We start from the raw sequence: 23,693 nt of genomic DNA on the forward strand, positions 1-23,693 counted from the left end.
AAACAGATCAGCAGCAACATGAAACAGATCAGCAGCAACATGAAACAAATCAGCAGCAACATGAAACAGATCAGCAGCAACTTGAAACAGATCAGCAGCAACATGAAACAGATCAGCAGCAGCATGATGTGATTTTTCACAGTGATTTTTCTCGTTAGAGATTCTTGAGTCGAACAGCCTCAGGGTAGAAGCTGTTCCTCAGTCTAGTGGTTCTACACTTAATGCTCCTCAACCTCCTTCCTGAGGGGAGCGAGACAAAAAGTGTGTGTGCTGGGTGAGTGTGGTCCTTCATGATGCAGGTGGCCCTCTTCCTGCATCTGGGGGTGTAGATGTCTGTGATGGTGGGGAGGCTGACTCCAACATCTTCTGTGCAGCCTTCACCACTCTCTGCAAAGCTTTTCTTTCTGCAGCTGTGCAGCCTCCATGCCACATGTTGATGTTGGAGCACAGGATGCTCTCCACTGCACACCTGTAGAAGGAGGTGAGGACTGAGCTTCCAGACCAGCTCGTCTCAGATGTTTTGAAACAAACACTTCAGCTGTTTCTGTATGTCAACATGTTTCAGATATTTCTTTAGTAAGCACACATGCTTCAGCTGATTCTCTAGGTAAACAAGCACACTAACTTTTTATGTAAACAGACACACTTTGGCTGTCTGTAGGTAAACAAACACAGTTCAGCTGTTTCTGCTTGAAACAAACACTTCAGCTGTTCATGTAGGTAAACAACCACACTTCAGCTGTTTCTGTACAAAAACAAAAACACACCAGAATCAGAATCAGAATAAGCTTTATTGTCATTGCACCGAGATACAACAAGAACATGTACGTACAGTCGTCCAAAAGATGGACGGAGTGTAAATTGCCATTTCTGCCTTTTAAAGTCTCGCTGGTACATTTCTCTGATGGTGACTCCAAACAGCTAAATTGATTTTTTACACCGAAAGTCGAGCTCACAGCTTCTCCAAGATTGTTCCCACCGTTCATGGGTGCTGCCAGAAAGTTCACAGTCCTGATAACAGCCTGCTCCAGCTCTCTGACGCAGCTCCACATAATTCAGTCTGAGTGCTGTCAAGCTTTGACACATCCACACAAATTTGTAGACAACCCAGAATTCACCAGCCAAACAGCAGAATCTAGTTGTCATCATGAATCCAATTCGTTTCCGTAGGTAAGAGGGTCCTCCTTACCCTGACTTCCTGTCGGGAGATGTTGATCAATTGAAGCTGAACAAAGTTGAACAAAACAAAAAAACAGGTCTCTCTTGAAAATGAGTTCTCGTGGCTCATTGAGACTACCTGGATAAATAAAGAGTAAATGAAAAAAAAACTAAAAAAACAACTATTTGAACTGAGTGATTGTATCTGAACTCTGCAGTGCCTCTGTGTGTTGCGAGATTTTTTTTCATTATCACGCTGTTGACCTTCAACCAGAGGTTAAAAGTGTGTTAGGAATTTTGTTTGTATCCAAACCCTATGTGTTGTTTTTCACCACTTTTTACTGTCTGTCCAAACACGTCTCACTTGTAAATGAGACGTCGAGGTTCAGTGTGACTTATCTGTTTACAAAAAGGTTGAATTAATGAAATTGCTCTGTGTTTTTATGTTTTTTTTTATTTTTATGCTTTTAATTAGTTTTTGGTACTATCATTACTTTTATTTTTTTTCCATTAAATTACTCCCATTGATTTTTATGGTTAAGCACTTTGGTAACATCTGCTGTTTTAAATATGCTTTATAAAAAATGTTGACTTGACTAATATTTTTAAACCTGCTCCGCCTTCAGTTCAATAAAAAAATCGTTAACAACAGACGGAGCCTGAGAATGGAAAGCTCTGACCCCTGCTCTACTTTAGAACCTCTAGGAACCACAAGTCAGCCTGAGAACAAAGTGTTCTGTTTGGATAATATGGAACGCTAAAGTCTTTAATGTAGAATGGAGCTTTGCAGGCCTGAGACATGACACCTTCTGCAGTGTGAGAGGTTTACACGGCAGGAAGGGAAGTTTATTTATAAAGAATTCCTTCAAAATAAAATGCAAAACATTACCACAAAAATGATAAATGGACTCTGAAGGTCCACCACAACACCTCAGTCATGTTTAGGTTCTGGACTCTAGTTTTTTCGGACCTGTTCTGTTGTATCAGCTGCTGTGTTTGGGATCATGGTTCTGTTGGACCCAGTTTGGTACAAACTTCAGCTGTTGGACTCCTGAACTCTTTTGTCTACAGAGGAGTTCCTGGTCCACTCAGAGACTGACAGGATCCCAAACCATCAGCCTCCATCAGCTGACAGCTGGCAGGTGCCGTTTGCTGCAGTGCATTCTGGGTAAACATCTGTCCTCTGGTCTGGTTTTGGTCCAGAAGTCTTGTGGCTCCCTCATGTGAAACTTTACAAACCTAAGCCATGCTGAAATGTTGTTTTTAGACGGAAGAGGCCATGACCTTTGACCTGCTGACTGAGGCCTGCAGAGTCACTGCATGGTCTGACGTTCAGGGTTAATCAGCTGTCTGAAATGTTCTCCACTTGTGACGAATCTTTCTCTCTGCAGAACGATGAACTCTAAATGACCTTTGACCCTTCACAGATTGATGGCAGCAGCATCTGTTTCGCTGAGGTCATTGCTGATGTCTTTCTATCTTGGCATTGCGTTAACACACACCTGTCTGCTCCAAGTGGAGGTGGTCCCTCTGACGAGGACAAGTTAGGGGTTAGGACTTTGGTTTTCCTTGACTAGGATTTTGATTGGTTTCAGTCCAATTTCTGGTTTGGGTCTGTCTCAGTCCGATCAGAACATCATGTTAAAGCTGATCTCCACCCCTGCCTCCAGCAGCAGGAACATTTCCACCCTCTGGTGGAGGCGGAGCTTCCAGATCACATGCTGGTGTGTGAACTTTGTCGTCACCTTTGTGCTGCCGTCTGCCTGGAACAAAGTTCCTCAACAGGCAGCGTTTGTTTCCTGCAGACACACCCAGACTTCTCCCCAAGGCTGAAGTCACTGTACTGATACAGCAGGGGGCGGAGCCTTACCCGAGCAGCTCCAGTGGAAACAAGAGGCGGAGCACAGAGCGAGGACCTGCTCCCTGACAGAGAACTTCCTGTGTGGGAACAGCTGACTGAATGAGGACAACAATGTTCTACCTGCAGACTCAGGTTTCACTCTGAACTTGCAGGACTTCTTCTGCCCCGCTTCTCCTCCAAAAACTCTCAGTAGTCCCCAGCAAGACCTGAGTCCACAGACCTGAACCTGGACCTGATTTTAGACTGGACACCCAGGTTTCATCTTATTGAAGCTAAAGTTTGATTTAAAACAAGTTTGACTCCTTGGATCCATAAACTAGAACAAGATGAGATCTGGACCCAGGCTTTCAGACAGGTCTAGGATTTGGCCCTTCCCACTCTGACTGACGTTAAACAAAGAAAGCCACCAGTTTTATGTTTCACAGTCAGCAGGAAGTGTGTATTCTAGTGTTTGTGTCCTCATTCCAGTCTGAGTTGTGGTGCAGCTTGACCATTAATGTGTGTCCCAGATTAGCAAAGTCCCTATTGTCATCAGGCCTCGTCTGAATGGCTGATCCGGATCCTGACCCAGCAGCACCAACAGAAAGGAGACTCGGAGCAGATCTGATTCCATTGAGGATTGTTCTTTGATTTTTAGTGTTAAAGATTAAAAAGTTGAAGAAAGCTCCTATCTTCAGTTCGATCAGATTAATAACAACACATTTTTTATTTGTCTTCTAGTTCAGCTCTTTGCACAAACAGGTAAACCCACCTTTCAGAGTGCAGATCGTATCATCAGCCGGGTCATGTGACCCCAGCTGACTCACCTGACCTCCATGTAATCTGGATGGAAATGAGCTCCTGGTTCCAGTGTAGCTAATTTGCATGAAAGCTGCTGCTGCTGCTGATGTCACTGCCTCAGGGTGTCTCAGGTTATAGTGTTTATGTCAGATCAGCTGGGAGAACACAATGAGGAAGAGCTAAAACTGATTCAGTCAGCACCAACAATTAGAATGTCAGTCACTGACTCATAATTTCCAAAATCTAGAAATTTTCTGCAGAAATATTCAAGGTTTGCAATGCTGCCTTTAAACAAAACAAAACAAAATTCAAATAATCTAAATCTTAAAGTTGCTGCCCGTCTCTCCCTATGATCGCCACAGTAACAAATCACACACCCGTGTCTCTCACTCCCTGCTAATAAGAGGCAACTAATAAGTGGCAAAGTAAAAAAATAAGCCTGAGACTGTGAAAACTAGAAGTTAGATAGAGGAAATTATTGACCCTTTTGCAGCAGGGGGTTCTGTTTGAAGGTTTTTAACTTGCAGTTAACAAAGTTTTTAATCTACAGTTAACAAAGTTTTTAATCTACAGTTAACAAGGTTTTTATCTATCCATCCATCCATCTATTTTCTTCTGCTTATCAGAATCAGTTTATTATCGCCATGTCAATGAACGAGGTTCACATACTAGGAATTTGCTTCGACATAAGGTGCGAATAGTAATAAAGTAAAATAAAGTAAAAATAAAGTAAAAATGAGAACATTACATAAGACATAAGACCTGTGTACACCCACAAATAAAGTAAAATTAAAAACATAACATAACCATATTGTTGTGGCTGGAATACCACGTCGTGTTCAAGACGGCTGAAGCGTCGCCCTTCGTATAAAAGATTTATTTGACAAAACATGGGTTACAGATATTCAGAGACAATTACATTAAAAGATATATGCATATGATCTGGAGCATTAAGAATGAACCGTCGCCGCGCGGTCCTACCGGAAATGCTCGGTGGGCGTGTGTCATTTCCGGCCTTTTATCCCCGTTTGAGAAGGCTAGCTTCCTGATTGGTTCAGCTTCTGTTGCTATGGTTACGACTCTTAGCCCGCCCCCTCAAGGACATTACGTCTATATTTCAGATAAGTTTTGGTACACCGAAATCGGCTTTTGTTTAAAGTTTAACTTGCTATTATACTTTAGGGATACAAAATGATTCGTGTCTAAATTGTTTATACGTAATAATTAATAACTATTAATTATTACCTACCTCATGGGTGTTGATTCAATATCTGTTGAAGGCCTGGTGATTCTGTTTTTAAGGCAGATTCATCTTGGTTTCCTTGTCTGCGTTTAAACTGTTAACACTGTTTGTTTAACGTGATTATACCTTAGTGATACCAACTGATTTGAAATCAAGTTGTTTATTTCTAGGAATAATTAATAACTTAATTATTATCTAACTCATGTTTGTGTTTTTACTTGGATCATTTTTATACTTTAGTTTGTTTCAGTTGGATTTTACTTAGTCAAACTATATTGTCTAAATTAAAGAGATGTGTTCTACTTTATTTATGTTAATCAGTCTGCTCTCTGGCCTGATTTGATTGCTTGTAATATATCAGAGTCAGAGTTTCTTTATTGTCATTCGCACCTCATGTGGTACATGTGGTGGAGCGAAATTATGTACACGGGGTCCCAGTTACATCCAACAATAAAATGTAAAAGAAAAACAGTAATAACATCTAAGATATGAACTAAGAAAAACATGAACTAAATATACACTAAGCACTCATAACATAAAACATTGAACATCAGCACAAACATGAACATGAGTCTATGTGAGCAGATGTGCACGCATGAACACATCAACATTGAAACAGATCAGCAGCAACATGAAACAGATCAGCAGCAACATGATATGGTTTTTCACAGTGATTATTCTAGTTAGAGATTCATGAGTCTAACAGCCTCAGGGTAGAAGCTGTTCCTCAGTCTAGTGGTTCTACACTTAATGCTCCTTAACCTCCTTCCTGAGGGGAGTGGGGCAAAAAGTGTGTGTGCTGGGTGAGTGGGGTCCTTCATGATGCAGGTGGCCCTCTTCCTGCATCTGGAGGTGTAGATGTCTGTGATGGTGGGGAGACTGATTCCAACAGATTTCTGTGCAGCCTTCACCACTCTCTGCAAAGCTTTTCTTTCTGCAGCTGTGCAGCCTCCATGCCACACATTGATGCTCGAGCACAGGATGCTCTCCACTGCACACCTGTAGAAGGAGGTGAGGACTGAGCTTCCAGACCAGCTCGCCTCAGCCGTCTGAGGAAGTAGAGTCTCTGATGAGCTTTCTTGATCAGGCTGGTGGTGTTGTTGCTCCAGCTGAGGTTGTCATTCATGTGTACACCCAAGTACTTGTAGCTGGAGACCACTTCCACCGCAGATCCTCTTATGTTCAGGGGGTGTAGGTGTTTTTGTTCCTTCTGAAGTCCACAATCATCTCCTTTGTCTTCTTCACATTGATGTGAAGGTTATTCTCTCTGCACCAGCTCTCCAGGTGTTCCACCTCTTGCCTGTAGCTGGACTCATCATTGTTTGTGATGCATCCCACCACCGCTGTATCATCTGCAAACTTTACAATGTGACAGCCTGGATGGGTAGCTGCACAATCATACGTGAGCAGAGTAAACAGAAGGGGGCTCAACACACATCCCTGAGGAGAGCCAGTGCTGAGGGTTATGGTGGAGGAGGAGAGGTTGTGGATCCTCACTAACTGTGGTCTGTTGTGAACTTGTAAAATTATCCTTAGCTAACATGAGATTATATTTAAAGGTCAACTAGTTAGAATTAGCAAACATTTTCTATAAACATAGTTCAACCCTGGAAGAAAGACACGCACACACTTTATATGACATGACATTTGAATGCTTGATAGTAAATATAAAAAGGTATAAAATATTAAATCCAACATCCCCTCTTTTGAACTCCCATATTCATGGGAGTTCGCCCTTTTTATGGATTTGTCAATATGGACGTGACGCAAACTTACTGCACTCTCCAGGGGTCCTGGACCAGACCCCTGATCCAACACCTGTGAAAAGTACCAAACACATAAACCTTTATAAAAATACAAAAAGCGGCAACACCCCTCCTAGTAAAAGATAAATAAGTAAAACTCTATTTTAAACCACCTCTAAAATACCTCGTGGTATTTTAGAATGATTAAATGCCCAATTGAATGGAGTAAAATATTTGAATAGTTAAGTTAAGTGAATAGTTAAGTTAAGTGAATAGTTAAGTTAAGTGAATAGTTAAGTTAAGTGAATAGTTAAGTTAAGTGAATAGTTAAGTTAAGTGAATAGTTAAGTTTCCAATTGAATCCACGACCCTTCTCTGGTTGTTTTTCAGAATGACTGAAAGGTAAGACTAGACACTCATATTAAACAGGAAAAGCCAACACCCTCAATTTAAACAGTTCTATCTAGCAGGTCTTAGGTTCTTGAGCTTGCGGTGGGAGGCCTCGTTCGTCCACAAGGGTCCTTTGGTGCTCGGCAGGATTCGGCCCGCGGAGTTATCTTCATGTAAAGTCCTCAGTACCTTTATCAGCCTGATTAAACATTCTAAATGACGTGTGTGTGCATTGGGACAAAAACTAAATCAGTTTGACGCGTCTTCTGTTCTTCACGGTCAGGGCTGGTGATCTTCGTCCTTATCCGATCCACCTGAATTGACCGACTTAGGCAGAGCAGAGACTCCTTCTCCGATGTTTGCTACTGCCTTTTTCCAACCAGAACAAAGGGGCAAAGAATGAGCTCCCACGAAGTTCCTGTCACCTCCTCCAGGTGTAGTGGGGAGCTGTCTTCAGATCACCCTCCATCTGGTCCAGCGATCGATTCCTCTCCTCTGCAGGGGTGCACTGGTTGTGGTCGTAACAGGTGTTACTCTCCTTCTGGAGACCGATGGTGTGTGATGTTCTCGCCACCACCTGGTGGGGTCTTGTCCTGTCCCTCTTTTCAGCAGGACCCACTCTGATGTGAGTCTGTCTCCTCGGTCAGAGTTTCTCCCTCCTGATGAGAAAAGCTGGACACCAAAGCTTGCGAATTGTTAAACACCCTGTATGGCCTTTTGATTATTTTATCTGTGGGATCCATGACCCATTTGTGGGCCTGGAAAAACTGACTGTGGTTACTTCTTTAGTGAATAAAACCTGTTTCTTAATTATTGGACACCCTGATGGTTATTATTGCTACTGATAGGTGTATTATTACACTGTAATGTTATCCTAAAACAGAATTTGTAAAACTAAAATAAAATGCTATTCTTACATGCATCTATACACTTGAAACTGAAATGTGGTACATACTGGACTTCTCCAGGGATACCTGTGTACTCTCGTCCCGTCTTTCACCCGTCCAAGCCTTTTGCAGTCAACCGGTCTACCTACAATTAGTAAAGTTAAACATCCTGATGCATGCTCAATAATCCAGGTAGAAAAATCTAAAAAAGTTAAATCTGGTCCTCTGGACATTCAAAAAAAAACAAAAAAAAACAAAGCAAAACAACAAAAATGTAGAAACGTTTCGTCTCTCATCCGAGAGACTTCCTCAGTCTGAGGAGCTGTATTCAGCTCATTCTCTTAAATAGCACCTTCTCAGGGTGGATCAACCAGTTTTGCTGCTGACAACCAAAACCAGCTAATCACATGCTCAAGAAGGACCATCAGCCTAACAATGGATCATTAGCACCTGATGGCTGTTTACTGTTCACAGAGGGCTGAGTGATACTAGCAATCACAGCATTGTAAGAGGGGGACAGTTGAACCCGGAGGCTCCACCCCTGTTTAATGATGGACGATTTCTTTTCACAAAGATGGCCTCCTTTACTCCTCTCTCAAACCATCGTTCCTCTCTGTCCAGGATGTGAACATCTTCATCCCTGAAAGAGTGACCGCTGGCCTGGAGATGAGTGTAGACCGCAGAGTCCTGGCCTGATGATGTTGATCTTCTGTGCTGGGCCATCCTTTTGGCCAGTGGCTGTTTAGTTTCCCCGATGTAAGACTGATCACAGCCCTCCTGACACTGAACAGCATACACAACATTGCTCTGTTTGTGCCGGGGGACTGGATCTTTGGGATGAACCAGTCTTTGCCGTAATGTATTTTGGGGTTTAAAAGCCACTGGGACGAAACATTTCTACATTTTTGTTGTTTTGCTTTTTTTTTTTTTTTTGAATGTCCAGAGGACCAGATTGAACTTTTTTAGATAAAGTTAAACATACACAACACAGCAACAATGCACAACAACCCCCTGCAATAAACAATCCCCCACGCCGGCCCCCCTCCTCCTGGAGCCTGTGGAAGTAACTTCATTAAACGCTTGCGCACAACATCAAAGTACAATATACCCATAATGGTTTAAAACAACTGACATATAACACTGTGGAGAGAAAAAAAAATTAAATCTTCCCTCCAGGTACCTGTCTGTGCTAGAGAGGGAAGAAAAAGAGAAAAAGAGGAAAAAATAAGAAAGAGGAAAAATGTGGTTAAAATACTTTGTTCATGAACCCTTTTATTAGCCCAATTAAACTATTTGAGTCCAGTCCAGTCAGTCAAGTCAGTGGTGTTTAAAAATACCGAATCACCCATTTCCCTTTAACCTTTGCTCAAATCCACTTCAGGCTAGGGGCGTCCCCCTTTCTGGAATCTGTACACATTACAACAAAGAGAAAAAGATACTTTTGTTAAACTGATATATATATATACAAGTGCAATGTCGTTATGTAGGTTTCTGATTTATTCATTTCCCAATTTCAATGTGATTATCCTACATCATCCATTAATCGCCTCAGACCTGCTAATGGTTATTTGCTGTTCATTTAAATATAAAACCCTAAGAAGTTATTTTTGTATAGTTTGTAATGATCTAATCATTGTATGAACTGTTTCCTGCTCAGAGCAGCCTACACACCTCCCCCCTTTTGGAAACGGTTTTGTTTCAAATCTGAAGTATTACCGTCTGCAATCCACTAACACCCAGATTGAGTATTAGTTTCAGAAATAAAAATATGGTGTAGTTTTAAACTTCCCACTACTGTTATTCAACCCAGGTTTTGCAAACAATTAGCCAAATACAACCCAAGCTCTCCTATAAATTAGCAAAGAGTTAACCATTAAATAAATATCATCCCTTGTATCAAACCAGACCCACCAAATGAGCCCATTCAAGGCAAAGACCATCATTTAGTACTATTTTAGAAAACATTAGTGAACTTCATCCAAATCAGGTCTCAGGTACAGGTTTCAAACTGCCTGTGATTCAATGCTCGTACCCTGAAGTTTACTATTTTATTTACATCAATGAAATGGGCCATTTTTAACACTGCCTTGCACAAAACATGCTGATGTATAGTACAATGCAAAAATACCAAGTTCTGATCTGCACTGATTTCAGTCACTTTATCTGGCATACTTTTCAAAAGTCTGACATTTTTCCTTGTAAAATTTGGACAACTGTCTGTTGTGACACCTGCCAGTCTGTTCCATTTCAATCCCAGCGTGTCCATCCATGCATTTACCTCTGTGAACAGAAAGTTTGCTGTCGTCATCCCTTTGATTGACTGCATTGCAGCCAGCTCCTCTGTAATCTTGAAGACCATTCTACAGACAAAGACCCCAGTCTTCCAATCCAGTGGCACTGCCCCTGATGTACCATACCGTACCATACCATACCATTTTATTTATAAAGCACTTTAAACAGCAACAGGGCCAACCAAAGTGCTGTACAAAGAGAAACAAACAGGCAAAGCACACAGCAACACATAACATAAAATCAAAATACAGAAACAAAATAATAGCAGATAATAACATAATGATTAGCACAGTGTGATGCATACAGGATCAACACAAATCATACAGTGCTGAAAGCCAGTGATGCCAGTATACATGCTGTGTTGTAAAGGCATGTCAGCAAAGTCAGCCCCACATCATCCAAACCCTTAAGAAAATCAGGGCATATCTTGTTCACCCCTAGAGTCCAGACGCTGTAGATCTCTTTAACAACCTCAGCGACCTTAGCCACAGAGTACAGACCAACCCCGAATTCCCCTGACTCAGCTTCCTCCATGAAAGACATGCCAGTGGGGTTGAGAAGGGCTGAGAAGTATTCTTTCCACCTCCTGACAACATCACTGGTTGTGTTCAACAGCACCCCACCTTCACTGAACGCAGTGTGTAAGACATTCCCAGGCCACCTCAACAATTGAGGTGCAGAACATGACCCACTCAAACTCGATGTCCCTTGACTCAGCTGGGATGAGAGTTAAAGATTTTCTTTTTTTAATCAAAGTATTTTTATTTACACAGTGAACACACTGCTTTCCCCTCCTCAGCTCCTTGATGGTTTGTCAGAATTTCCTGTGAGCGAACCGAGAGTCTATCTAAGGCCTCACTGAACTCCTTCTACGTCCGAGCTTTTTCCTCAGCAACAGCCAAGGCTGCGGCTCGCCTGGCCCTCCGGTACTCCTTAGCTGCCTCCAGAGTCCCACCAGTAAACAAGGCCCGATAGGAATCCTTCTTCAGTTGACAGCATCCCTAACCCGGGGTGTCCACCACAGAGTTTGAGAATGGCCACCACGAGAAGCACCAACAAACTTGCAGGCACAGCTCATGGCAGCCACCTCAACAATTGAGGTGCGGAACATGGCCCACTCAAACTCAATGTCCCCACATCAGCTGGGATGTGGTTAAAGCTCTCCCGGAGATGTGAGTTAAAGATATTTCTTTTTTTTTAATCAAAGTATTTTATTGTTTTTTAAACATACATAGACATAACATAACATAACATACATACAATGAGAAAAGAATGAAAAAAAGGACATGGAACAATAAACCCTCCCACTCCAGATCAGCCACACATACATAAATATCCTAAACAGGCATTGACATGTTTTCAACATACAACAAGAAAGGTTGCCAGGTATTCCCAATTTTTTTAACAGAGCCTTTCAGGGTTTATATACATTGCCTGGCCAAAAAAAAAAGTCACCACCAAAATAAGAAAATTGTCTCAGGGGACTTTACAGGAACATTCACATACATAAAAGCCAATTAGTAAAGTTCTCCATCTAAGGAAGCAGCAGACAAGTTCAATCTTGGCTTCGTTGCAGTCTCCCATCCTGAGCAAGCACAGTGGCAACAGTGGAAAGAAAAACTCCCTTTTTAAAAGGAAGAAACCTCCAGCAGAACCAGGCTCAGGACAAGCGGCCATCTGCTTTGACCGGCTGGTTTGAGAGGACAGGAAGGAGAGACAGACGAACACAGAATGGTAGGTCCAGGTATAGGTCCAGGTGTATCTGAAAGACAAAAAAACACATTAAGGATAGAAAATCTAATTAGTTACTTACATAACAAGTATGTCTTAAAGACATAATACCCTGGATGACCCTTAGTTTTCTGCTTTAAAACTCAGACAAGACAGAGGTTTTGATTTTTGTACGTGAGCATCTTAGAAATAATCTTTACATCCTTTCACTCCCTTTGGTTGACATTAATTTGGCCTCCAGTTCTAAAATTAAAAACCTTGGTGTTATTTTCATCAGGATATGTCTTAACCCCCACATGGGTGGGGGTGGCTGTGGCTGAGTGGTTAGAGCAGTTGTCCTCCAATGCAAGAGTTGGGGGTTCGATTCCACCAGCAGTCACATGCCTAAGTGTCCCTGGGCAAGACACTGAACCCCTCATTGCCTCTAATGTGTGTCCCATTGGTGTATGAACGTGATAAAGCACTGATTATTCTTTGTATACATGTAGATCTAGAAGAGTGCTGTATGAATGGGTAAATGAGGGCACAGATTGTGGTGTAATGCACTTTGAGTATCTTGTTAAGATAGAAAGGCACTATATACTGTAAGTACAGTCCATTTACCATTTACATGAAAAATGTTACCAGAACCTTTTTCCTCCATCTAGCCAAAGAGCTAAAATTATTAACACCTTGTCCAAAAATGATGCAGAAAAACTGGTCCATGCATTTGTCACATCTAGGCTGGATTATTGCAATGGTTTATTATCTGGGTGTCCAAATACTTCTTTAATACGTCTTCAGTTGATCCAAAATGCTGCTGCCAGAGTCTTAACTGGAGTTACTGGGAGAGATCATATTTCGCCAGTTTTAGCTTCTCTCCATTGGCTCCCTGTCAAATTCAGAATAGAATTCAAATCTTACTTTTAACACACAAAGCTCGCAACAACCTAGCTCCATCTTATATTACAGATCTTATTTTTCTATATTTTTCTTACGGAGCACTTCGCTCTCAGACTGCAGGTTTACTTGTGGTTCCTAGTTTCCAAAAGTAGAATGGGAGGCTGAGCTTTCAGTTATCAGGCTCCTCTCTTGTGAAATCAACTTCCAGTTTCTGTCTGTGAAGCTGACACGTTGTCCATTTTTAAGACTGGGCTTAAGACCTTCCTTTTGTGTTTGAATGTGATCTAAAGCCCTGATTAGTCTCTTTAGAATGATTTGTTCAATTAGCTTTGTAGAGATCTAGTATAGAGCTGTATGAATGGGTAAATGAGGACAAAGATTGTTGTAAAGAGCTTTGAGTATCTTGAAATAAGATAGAAAGGCACTGTATAAGTACAGTCCATTTATCATTTATCTTTTTTGATAAATCCTATAGTTAGAGTCAGCTTAGGTTTCCTGAGCTATCCCTTAGTTATGCTTCTATAGACTTATGCTGCTGGGGGACAAACTGACCACATTTCCTCACTATGCCGCTGTCTTCACTTGCTCTACCTGTTTGTATTTTTAATTATTTCTATCTTAACATGTGCTTTTTTGTTTTTCCTTCTATAGAAAGTAAACCTGAACCTGTCATTCTGTGTTTGTTTGTTTGTTTCTTCTTCCTGCCATTTCAAACCCATCTAGTCAAAGCTGACATGATCTGCAATTTAGTTGTTGTAGAACCCACATGCAGGCAGAGACAGGAGGACTCCAAGATAAAATAACAACGATTAAAACAAAATGCTGACGGGGCAGCCAAAACTTACTTTAGGAGGAAAGGACAGGTTGAGCAGAGACAGACCATGGCAATGTGAAAGGACAATCCCCGGACAACAAGGGAGTGATAAGGCAGGTTTTATAGTGTCATTAATGGGGAGAGAGGAGAAACACCTGGGATGATTGGGATTTGGATCAGCTGTGCAGATGAGGAAAAACACAGAGAGGTGCAGACTGACGGGACAAATAATCATCTCAGAAGCAGATGGCAGCTCGTCCTGAGCCTGGTTCTGCTGGAGGTTTCCTCCTGTTAAAAAAAAGTTTTTCCTTTCCACTGTTGCCATCGTGCTTGCTCAGGATGGGAGACTGTGACAAAGTGAAGATTCAAAGCATTCTGCTGCTTCCTTAGATAGAGGAATTTTACTAATAGGCTTTTATAATGAATGTGTTGTACAGTGTTTTATTTCTGCTGAAGCAGCTCATCAAGAAGAATATATATATTTTATTTGTCTTTGTTGCTGTTTCTCTGAGCTTAATTCAGTTTAATTGGGGCGGCTGTGGCTGAGTGGTTAAATCAGTCGTCCTCCAATGCGAAAGTTGTGGGTTCGAATCCACCAGCAGTCACATGCTGAAGTGTCCCTGGGCAAGACACTGAACCCCTCACTGCCTCTGATGTGTGTCCCATCAGTGTATGAATGTGATGAAGCTCTGATTATTCTCTTTAGAATGATTTGTTCAATTATCTTTGTAGAGATCTAGTAGAGTGCTGTATGAATGGGTAAATGAAGACACAAGCGCTTTGAGTATCTCGATAAGATAGAAAGGCTCTATATAAGTACAGTCCATTTACCATTTAATTAAAATATATTTTTTAACTGGGTTCATGGGTCCAACAGAACCTCTGATGTTTAGCTTGGTCAAAGGTTTTACATCTGGTTCCAGATCGTTCAGACCACGAGTAAACTCGTAATATCTGGTCTGATGTTTGTGTGTTTCAGTTCACCCGGGTCTGGATACCGGACCAGGACGAGGTGTGGAAGGCTGCAGAGATCAACAAAGACTACAAGGAAGGGGAGCCAGTTCTGCATCTGCAGCTGGAGGATGGAACAGTCAGTACCACTAACTCCTGGCTCAATTACCTTTTTATTTATGTAGGATGAGGAAGGTCTCTCCTGACATGTTTTGTCTCAGAGTCCAAACTTCTTGTGTTCTGTCTCAGACCCTGGAGTACCAGGTGGGTCCGAAGTCCAGCCCACTGCCGTTCCTGCGGAACCCGGACATCTTGGTGGGGGAGAACGACCTGACGGCACTTAGTTACCTCCATGAACCTGCTGTTCTACACAACCTGAGGGTCCGCTTCCTGGAATCCAACCACATCTACACTTACTGCGGTCAGTCCAACGGGTCAAACAGAACTAGAACTTCATGCGCATTTCTACTCTGAGTCACTGAAATATTACAGATTATGGTAATTAGTATATTATTGAATGAGTTTTATGGGTTTGCCTTCCTGTGAGTCCACCACTTACAAGAGGGGCCATTTGAGTCAGGTGCAAAGTGCCATAGGCTTTGGCTCTCTGACCCTGGTTCTGACTGTGAAATTCATTGGTTTACCCTCATTTATAAGACAATTGCTGGGTTATTCACCTCCATAGTTAACCCAGCTACTGCAATTAGCACTGGTTTCGAAGTGTAACATCTGATCCTCGCAGTATTTGTGGTTAACAACTCCAAAGACCAAGTCTGGCTTTGGCTCTATGGCCTTTGCCTCTGCTGCTCCATCTGACTGGAATCTGCTTCAAAATAACTTTGGGTCAGATCTCACTTGTCTCAGTTTTTAGTTTAAAAATCATTTAAAGTCATTTTTTCCGGTGGCTCTGAGGTGTAAATGAACAACATTTCAAAAAACAGAATTACATTTCAAAAACGCAACATAAACAACAAAAACACAACATTTGAAGAAGCAGAATCACATTTGAATAAACGGAATTACATTAGCCAAACCGGAAGTGGATGTTGTTTTATTTATTTATTTATTTATATATTTTTTAAACTTTATTAACAACTTAAAACAAAACAACAAAACAATGTCCAATACACACACAGTTAACAGGCTTGCCTTTAGCCTGTAGAAATGGAGAGCTGTGTTTTGTTCAAGCTTAAAGAAGAAGTTTTTTAGATTTTAAGATGACAGCATGACAGCTCAGTGGTTAGCACTGTTGCCTCACAGCAAGAAGGTCCTGGGTTCAATCCCTGGTTGGACCTGGGGTCTTTCTGTGTGGAGTTTGCATGTCCTTCTCATGCCTGTGTTTTTCGGTTGTTGGACTTTTGTTCTAGTCATGGTTTGTCCACCATGAAAACCATGATTTGTGCAGTGCACGACTGATTGTTGTCCTATGGACAGACTCTCCCACCTCAGCTGTAGATCTCTGCAGTTCATCCAGAGTGCATCTCTGATCAGTCTTCTCCTTGTTCCAGATGAAAGTTTAGAGGGACGGCCGGGTCTTGGTAGACTTGCAGTGGTCTGATACTCCTTCCATTTCAATATGATTGCTTGCACAGTGCTCCTTGGGATGTTTAAAGCTTGGGAAATCTTTTTGTATCCAAATCCGGCTTTAAACTTCTCCACAACAGTATCTCGGACCTGCCTGGTGTGTTCCTTGGTCTTCATGATGCTCTCTTTGAACAGAACCCTGAGACTATCACAGAGCAGGTGCATTTATACGGAGACTTGATTACACACAGGTGGATTCTATTGATCATCATCAGTCATTTGGGACAACATTGGATCATTCATAGATCCTCACTGAACTTCTGGAGTGAGTTTGCTGCTCTGAAAGTAAAGGGGCCCAATAATACTGCACGCCCCACTTTTCAGTTTTTTATTTGTTAACAAAGTTTGACACATCCAATAAATTTCATTCCACTTCAGGATTGTGTCCCACTTGTTGTTGATTCTTCACAAAAAATTAAAATTTTATACCTTTATGTTTGAAGTCTAAAATGTGGCAAAAGGTTGAAAAGTTCAAGAGGGCCGTATACTTTCACAAGGCACTGTATGTATGTACGTGTGTATAAAATGGTGGAGTGGTGACTCAAAGGTTAGAGAAGGTGGGCCTGTGATCGGAAAATCGCTGGTTCAAGCCCCGGTTCCGACAACATCAAAAATGTGGGTGGGGTAGGTGAAGCACCCACTCCTGTCCCCACCCTCATTCGTCCCACTCTGGGCCCTTGAGCAAGACCTTTAACCCCCACCATCTTCTCCTCCGGGTGTCCTGGATGGCAGCTCTCTGCTCCACACAGGTAGCTTGGTGGTCTGTGGTTGTGTCAGGAAAAACAAAAAAAAAAAAAGTTGGGACACTAAACAAATTGTGAATAAAAACTGAATGCAATGATGTGGAGGTGCCAACATCTAATATTTTATTCAGAATAGAACACAAATCACAGATCAAAAGTTTAAACTGAGAGAATGTTTCATTTTAAGGGAAAAATCTGTTTCCAAATTTCATGGCTTCAACAAATCCCAAAAAAGTTGGGACAAGTCCATTTTTCCCACTGTGTGGCATCCCCCCTTCTTCTTACAACACTCAACAGACGTCTGGGGACAGAGGAGACCAGTTTCTCCAGTTTAGAAATAGGAATGCTCTCCATTCATGTCTAATACAGGCCTCTAACTGTTCAATCGTCTTGGGCCTTCTTTGTCGCACCTTCCTCTTTATGATGCACCAAATGTTCTCTATAGGTGAAAGATCTGGACTGCAGGCTGGCCATTTCAGGACCCGGATCCTTCTCCTACGTAACCATGATGTTGTGATTGCTGCAGAATGTGGTCTGGCATTATCGTGTTGAAAAATGCAGGGTCTTCCCTGAAAGAGATGACGTCTAGATGGGAGCATATGTTGTTCTAGAACCTGAACATAGTTCTCCGCATTAATGGTGCCTTTCCAGACATGCAAGCTGCCCATGCCACAAGCGCTCATGCAACCCCATACCATCAGTGATGCAGGCTTCTGAACGGAGCGTTGATAACAACTTGGGCTATCCTTGTCCTCTCTGGTCCGGATGACATGGCGTCCCAGTGTTCCATAAAGAACTTCAAATTGTGACTCATCTGACCACAGAACAGTCTTCCATTTTGCCACACTCCATTTTAAATGACCCCTGGCCCAGTGCAAACGTCTGAGCTTGTGGAGCTTGCTTAGAAATGGCTTCCTCTTTGCACTGTAGAGTTTCAGCTGGCAACGGCGGATGGCACGGTGGATTGTGTTCACTGACAATGCTTTCTGGAAGTATTCCTGAGCCCATTCTGTTATTTCCTTGACAGTGGCATTCCTGTTTGAGGTGCAGTGACGTTTAAGGGCCCGGAGATCACGAGCATCCAGTAGAGTTTTACGGCCTTGACCCTTACGCACAGCGATTGTTCCAGATTCTCTGAATCTTTTGATGATGTTATGCATGGTTGATGATGATAACTTAAAAGTCTTTGATATTTTACGCTGGGTAACACCATTCTGGTATTGCTGCACTATCTTTCTGTGCAACAATGGTGGAATTGGTGATCCTCTTACCATCTTGGCTTCTGAGAGACACTGACACTCTGAGAAGGTCTTTTTATACCCAATCATGTTGTCAATTGACCTAATTAGTGTTAACTGGTCTTCCAGCTGTTCATTATATGCTCAATTTTCTTTTTCCAGCCACTTATTGCTACTTGTCCCAACTTTTTTGGGATTTGTTGATACTGTGAAATTTTGAATCAACATGTTTTTCCTTTAAAATGTTACATTTACTCAGATTAAACTTTTGATCTGTCATCTATTTTATATTACGAATAAAATATTGACATTTGCCATCTCCACATCAATGCATTCAGTTTTTATTCACAATTTGTTTAGTGTCCCAACTTTTTTGGAATCCAGTTTGTATATTTAAAATTTTATAGGTTTTCCTCATCATTTGATGTATTGGCACTCGTGTATTTTTATTTTTCAATTTAGATGTGTAGTTTTGTTTCTTTTATACAGATTTTTTATTTTTATTTTAGCTTTGCTTTAAAGTTTAATTCTTGTTGTGTGATTTGTACATCTGTTGGTTAGAATAAACTTGAACTAAATGCTGTAGCTCTTCTTTAAACATGTTTGAGGGAAATATTCCTGAGAGATCCAATAATTTTGTCTTTATGATTTTTCAGCCGAGTTAACTTTAATTAACAGATTAATTAATAAAGTCATTAAGGATTTCATGATAAAGCTGGCACCTTTTTTTTTTTAATCTTCACTGATAAAAAAAGCATTGTTTTTTATACATATAATGTTTTTAAAAATCATTTCCAATCCCAGCCCCTGCCTGCTGGGGCTCGGGCTCCGAGCCTCGCTGGCCGGCGGAGCTTGCAGCCGGGGAGGTGATGCCTTGCCCGGCCTGAGAGGGCTCAGAGGCTCCGATGGCGAGGACCGGCGGAGCGCCATCTAGCTCGCTCTGAATTTTGTCACCAGCCACCAAGCACTACAAACGCCTGCATTTCAGCATTAGACCACGGTGTTGTCATTACTGTTTTAAAAATCTTTAAAAGGATCCAATCACTTCTCTGAGTTGGAGTTATTGCAAATGGCAGATGGGTTGTTTTGAAAAGTTTCTCAAAGTTCCAGTGACTCCGCCCCCTGACCAATCAGTGACAGTGTTCTGATGTCACGTTTTGGTGCCAGTTTGGCTCGCTTGGTCCCCCAGAGAAGAAGGGACTGAAAAAGGGGCCAGTTCCACGAAAAATTGCTAGTGGAAAAAGCTTTGGAACAGCACCAAGCCGAGTCGAATCATGCTGAAGAGGAGCTATGGAAAAGGGACTTACGTTGGCTCCCTTCAAAATGAGAGTTGGATTCCTCTGGGGCTGTTTTCACTGATTCTGTTAATAATTTTTGTGGACTGAATTTTTTGGTGCAGCCTGGGGACAGAGTCTCATTTGGTGGCCTCAGGGTTCTCTCTATTCTGTTTGTGGATGGTGTGGTCCTGTTGGCTTCATAATACCATACCATACCATACCATACCATACCATCTCCTGCTCTCATTGGAGAGGTTCACAGCTGGGATGTGGATCAGAACCTCTAAATATGAGACCATAGTCTTCAGTCTGAAAAGGGTGGACTGTCCTCTCCTGGTTAAGGTGAGGTTCTGCTTCAACTGGAGGAGTTTAAGTATCTTGGGGTGTTCACAGTGAGGGTAAAATGCAGCGTGAGATTGACAGGTGGATTGGTGCAGCATCTGCAGTATTGTGGACTCTGTGCCAGGCCAATGTGGTGAAGTGGGAGCTGAGCTGTAAGGCAAAGCTTTCTGTTTACTGATCCATCTACAGTGGCTGTGGAAGCTCAAGATGCTGCCCTAGAGACCTGCCTCCAGAAGATGATGGATAGGTGGTTGGTTGGATGAATGGATCTTTCTTTTTACATATTGTGTCCTGTCTCAGGTATTGTCCTGGTGGCCATCAACCCATACGAGCAGCTGCAGATCTATGGAGAAGAGGTGATCACGGCCTATAGTGGGCAGAACATGGGGGACATGGACCCACACATCTTTGCTGTGGCTGAGGAGGCCTACAAACAAATGGCCAGGTACACCAGCTGCAATTTTTTGATTCCTGGACGACAGGTGGGCGGAGGGGTTACAGACCCTAAAGAAGCTCTGAGATTAAACGTGATTAGGAGGAATCTCCCTGCTGGAACAAAACAAACATGACAACTAGAAGCATTACATTTTTCAAAATACAGAGTTCAGAGGTATTTGCTGAAGAAGCTGAAACTGACCTGAAAGACAAATGTAGCAAAACACTAGCTAAAAGTACCAGAACAGTAGCTAAAAGTAGCAAAATCCCCTCTCCCTGAGGACCCCTCTCTCTCAGTTCTCTGCAGTCTGACATATGCCTTATGTTAGGTGATCACATGATCCGTTCTTCTGTGGTGCTTTCAGAGATGAGAGGAACCAGTCCATCATTGTGAGTGGAGAATCTGGAGCAGGGAAGACAGTGTCAGCTAAATATGCTATGAGGTTCTTCGCCACTGTGGGTGGCTCATCCAGTGATGCCAACGTGGAGGAGAAAGTTCTGGCCTCCAATCCAATCATGGAGGTCAGTGGGTGGAGCCTAAACTCCTCAGACACTCAAAGATTCAGTTTGATGTCAGTGTTGCAGAAATCCTAAAAATCCAACAGAAACTATCTGAACTGCAGTGCCTTTAGGTTCAGGTGATGTGACACGATTCAGACCTTTGATGCATGAAGTTCTGACCCTTTCTCCCTGTTTTCCCATCAGGCCATTGGAAATGCAAAAACCACCCGGAATGACAATAGCAGCCGCTTCGGGAAGTACATCCAGATTGTTTTCAGCCGACACTACCACATCATCGGGGCTAACATGAGGACCTACTTGCTGGAGAAGTCCCGGGTTGTTTTTCAGGTGAGTCCCGGTCTCATCATCCTGATCTGGTTCTGCTCAGTGAACCATTCATTTCAGCTGATGATTTGGGTCTGACTTTCAGGCCGAGGACGAGCGGAACTATCACATTTTCTACCAGCTGTGTGCCTCTGCCAGTTTACCAGAATTTGAGGATCTGAGCCTCAGTGAGTCCACCTGTCTGTCTGTCTGTCTGTCTGTCTGTCCACTGGTTTGTATATTCACCTGTGATTGTGAGGATGTCTCCTCACAATGTCTCTCTCTCTCAGCCAGTGCAGAAGATTTCACGTATACGTCTTTGGGAGAGAACATCTTCATCGAAGGGGTGAACGACGCTGAAGATTTCTTAAAGACCAGAGAAGCATTCAGCCTGCTGGGTACACAGATTAAATCTGTCACATTACAGTTACTGAAGGAACCTTTATTTCAGTCAGATTACAGTGACTGAAGGAACATTTCATCCAGTCAGATTACAGTTATTGAAGGAACCTTTAATCAGATCAGATTAAAGTTACTGTGGAAACCTTTATTCCAGATTGTAGTTACTGAGGGAAGCTTTTCTCCAATCAGATTACAGTTACTGAGGGAATTATTAATCCAGTCAGGTTACAGTGACTGAGGGACTCTTTAATCAAGTCCGATTACAGTTACTGAAGGAACCTTTAATCCATTCTGATTACAGTTACTGAGGGAAAATTTTAATCCAGTCAGATTACAGTTACTAAGGGAATCCTTAATCCAGCCTGATTACAGTTACTGAGGGAACCTTTTCTCAATTCCGATTAAAGTTACTGAAGGAACCTGTAATTTAGTCAGATTGCAGTTACTGAAGGGGCATTTAATCCAGTCAGATTACAGTTACTGAAGGAACATTTAATCCAGTCAGATTACAGTTACTGAAGGAACATTTAATCCAGTCAGATTACAGTTACTGACGCAACCTTAAATCAGACCAGATTACACTTACTGAGGAAACCTTTAATCCAATGCAGAGCTCAGCCTTCACAATAAGTCTCAGACTGCATGTAGATCTAGTTTCACAAGATGACACCTCAACTCAGCAATTTAACTCCACTTTTAACATAGAAGACATACAAGTACAAAACACATACAAATATTGCCAGTGTTGTTGTGCAAACTGTTTTTTTTTGTGCTATTACCAATACAAAATGAGACTACATATTGATTACGCTTATAAAAAATAAAACCAAAACAAACATCCAAAGAAAACAAAACAAATATGAAGTTTGTTTGAGTATAAAACAAAATCAGCCAGCATCTATGTACAAATATTACTTTGTTCCAGATGGAGGAGAGTCCCACTCAATGCAGTCAGATTACAGTAATTGAGGGAACCATTTCTCCATTCTAATTACAATTACTGTGGGAACTTTTATTCCAGTCAGATTACAGTTACTGGGGGAACCTTTAATCTAGTCAGATTGCAGTTACTGAGGGAACATGTAATCCAGTCAGATTACAGTTACTGAAGGAACCTTTAATCCAGTCATATTAGAGCTATTGAGGGAATCTTTAATCCAGTCAGATTACAGATACTGCGGGAACCTTTTCTCCATTCAGATTACATTTACTGAAGGAACCTTTAATGCAGTCAGATTACAGTTACTGAGGGAACCTTTTCTCCAGGCAGATTACAGTAATTGAGGGAATTCTTAATCCAGTGAGATTACAGATACTGCAGGAACCTTTTCTCCATTCAGATTACATTTACTGTGGGAACCTTTTAATCCAGTCAGAGTACAGTTACAGAAGGAACCTTTAATGCTGTCAGATTACAGTTCCAGAAGAAACATTTAATCCATTCAGATTAAAGTTACTGAACTTTTAAAAGGGAGTTTTTCCTTTCCACTGTTGCCACTGTGCTTGCTCAGGATGAGAGACTGCAATGAAGCCAAGATTCAAGTTGTCTGCTGGATTCCTTAGATAGAAAACTTTACTAATTGGCTTTTATGTACAAACCGGATTCCAAAGAAGTTGGGACACTAAACAAATTGTGAATAAAAACTGAATGCAATGATGTGTAGGTGCCAACATCTAATATTTTATTCAGAATAGAACTCAAATCACAGATCATAAATTTAAACTGAGAGAATTGATCATTTTAAGGGAAAAATCTGTTGTTTCCAAATTTCATGGCATCAACAAATCCCAAAAAAGTTGGGACAAGTCCATTTTTCCCACTGTGTGGCATCCCCCCTTCTTCTTACAACACTCAACAGACGTCTGGGGACAGAGGAGACCAGTTTCTCAAGTTTAGAAATAGGAATGCTCTCCCATTCATGTCTAACACAGGCCTCTAACTGTTCAATCGTCTTGGGCCTTCTTTGTCGCACCTTCCTCTTTATGATGCGCCAAATGTTCTCTGTAGGTGAAAGATCTGGACTGCAGGCTGGCCATTTCAGTACCCGGATCCTTCTCCTACGTAGCCATGATGTTGTGATTGCTGCAGAATGTGGTCTGGCATTATCGTGTT

The 23,693-nt window shown here is 41.9% G+C and overlaps 1 protein-coding gene across 1 annotated transcript in view; it reads left to right on the top strand.

Annotated features, from left to right (window-relative positions):
* The window catches only part of myo5b (myosin VB), a 141,349-nt gene that overhangs the window by 10,364 nt on the left and 107,292 nt on the right, over nt 1-23,693 (top strand). Inside the window, exons 2-8 of the mRNA XM_037692531.1 lie at nt 14,763-14,873; nt 14,984-15,155; nt 20,219-20,363; nt 20,719-20,875; nt 21,059-21,202; nt 21,285-21,366; nt 21,469-21,576. Of these exons, the coding sequence (XP_037548459.1) occupies nt 14,763-14,873; nt 14,984-15,155; nt 20,219-20,363; nt 20,719-20,875; nt 21,059-21,202; nt 21,285-21,366; nt 21,469-21,576 (919 nt within the window). The remainder of the gene's footprint in view (nt 1-14,762; nt 14,874-14,983; nt 15,156-20,218; nt 20,364-20,718; nt 20,876-21,058; nt 21,203-21,284; nt 21,367-21,468; nt 21,577-23,693) is intronic.

Source organism: Nematolebias whitei, chromosome 18, assembly GCF_014905685.2.
Source record: "Nematolebias whitei isolate Nwh7 chromosome 18, NemWhi1, whole genome shotgun sequence".
NCBI classification, from domain to species: Eukaryota; Metazoa; Chordata; class Actinopteri; order Cyprinodontiformes; family Rivulidae; genus Nematolebias; species Nematolebias whitei.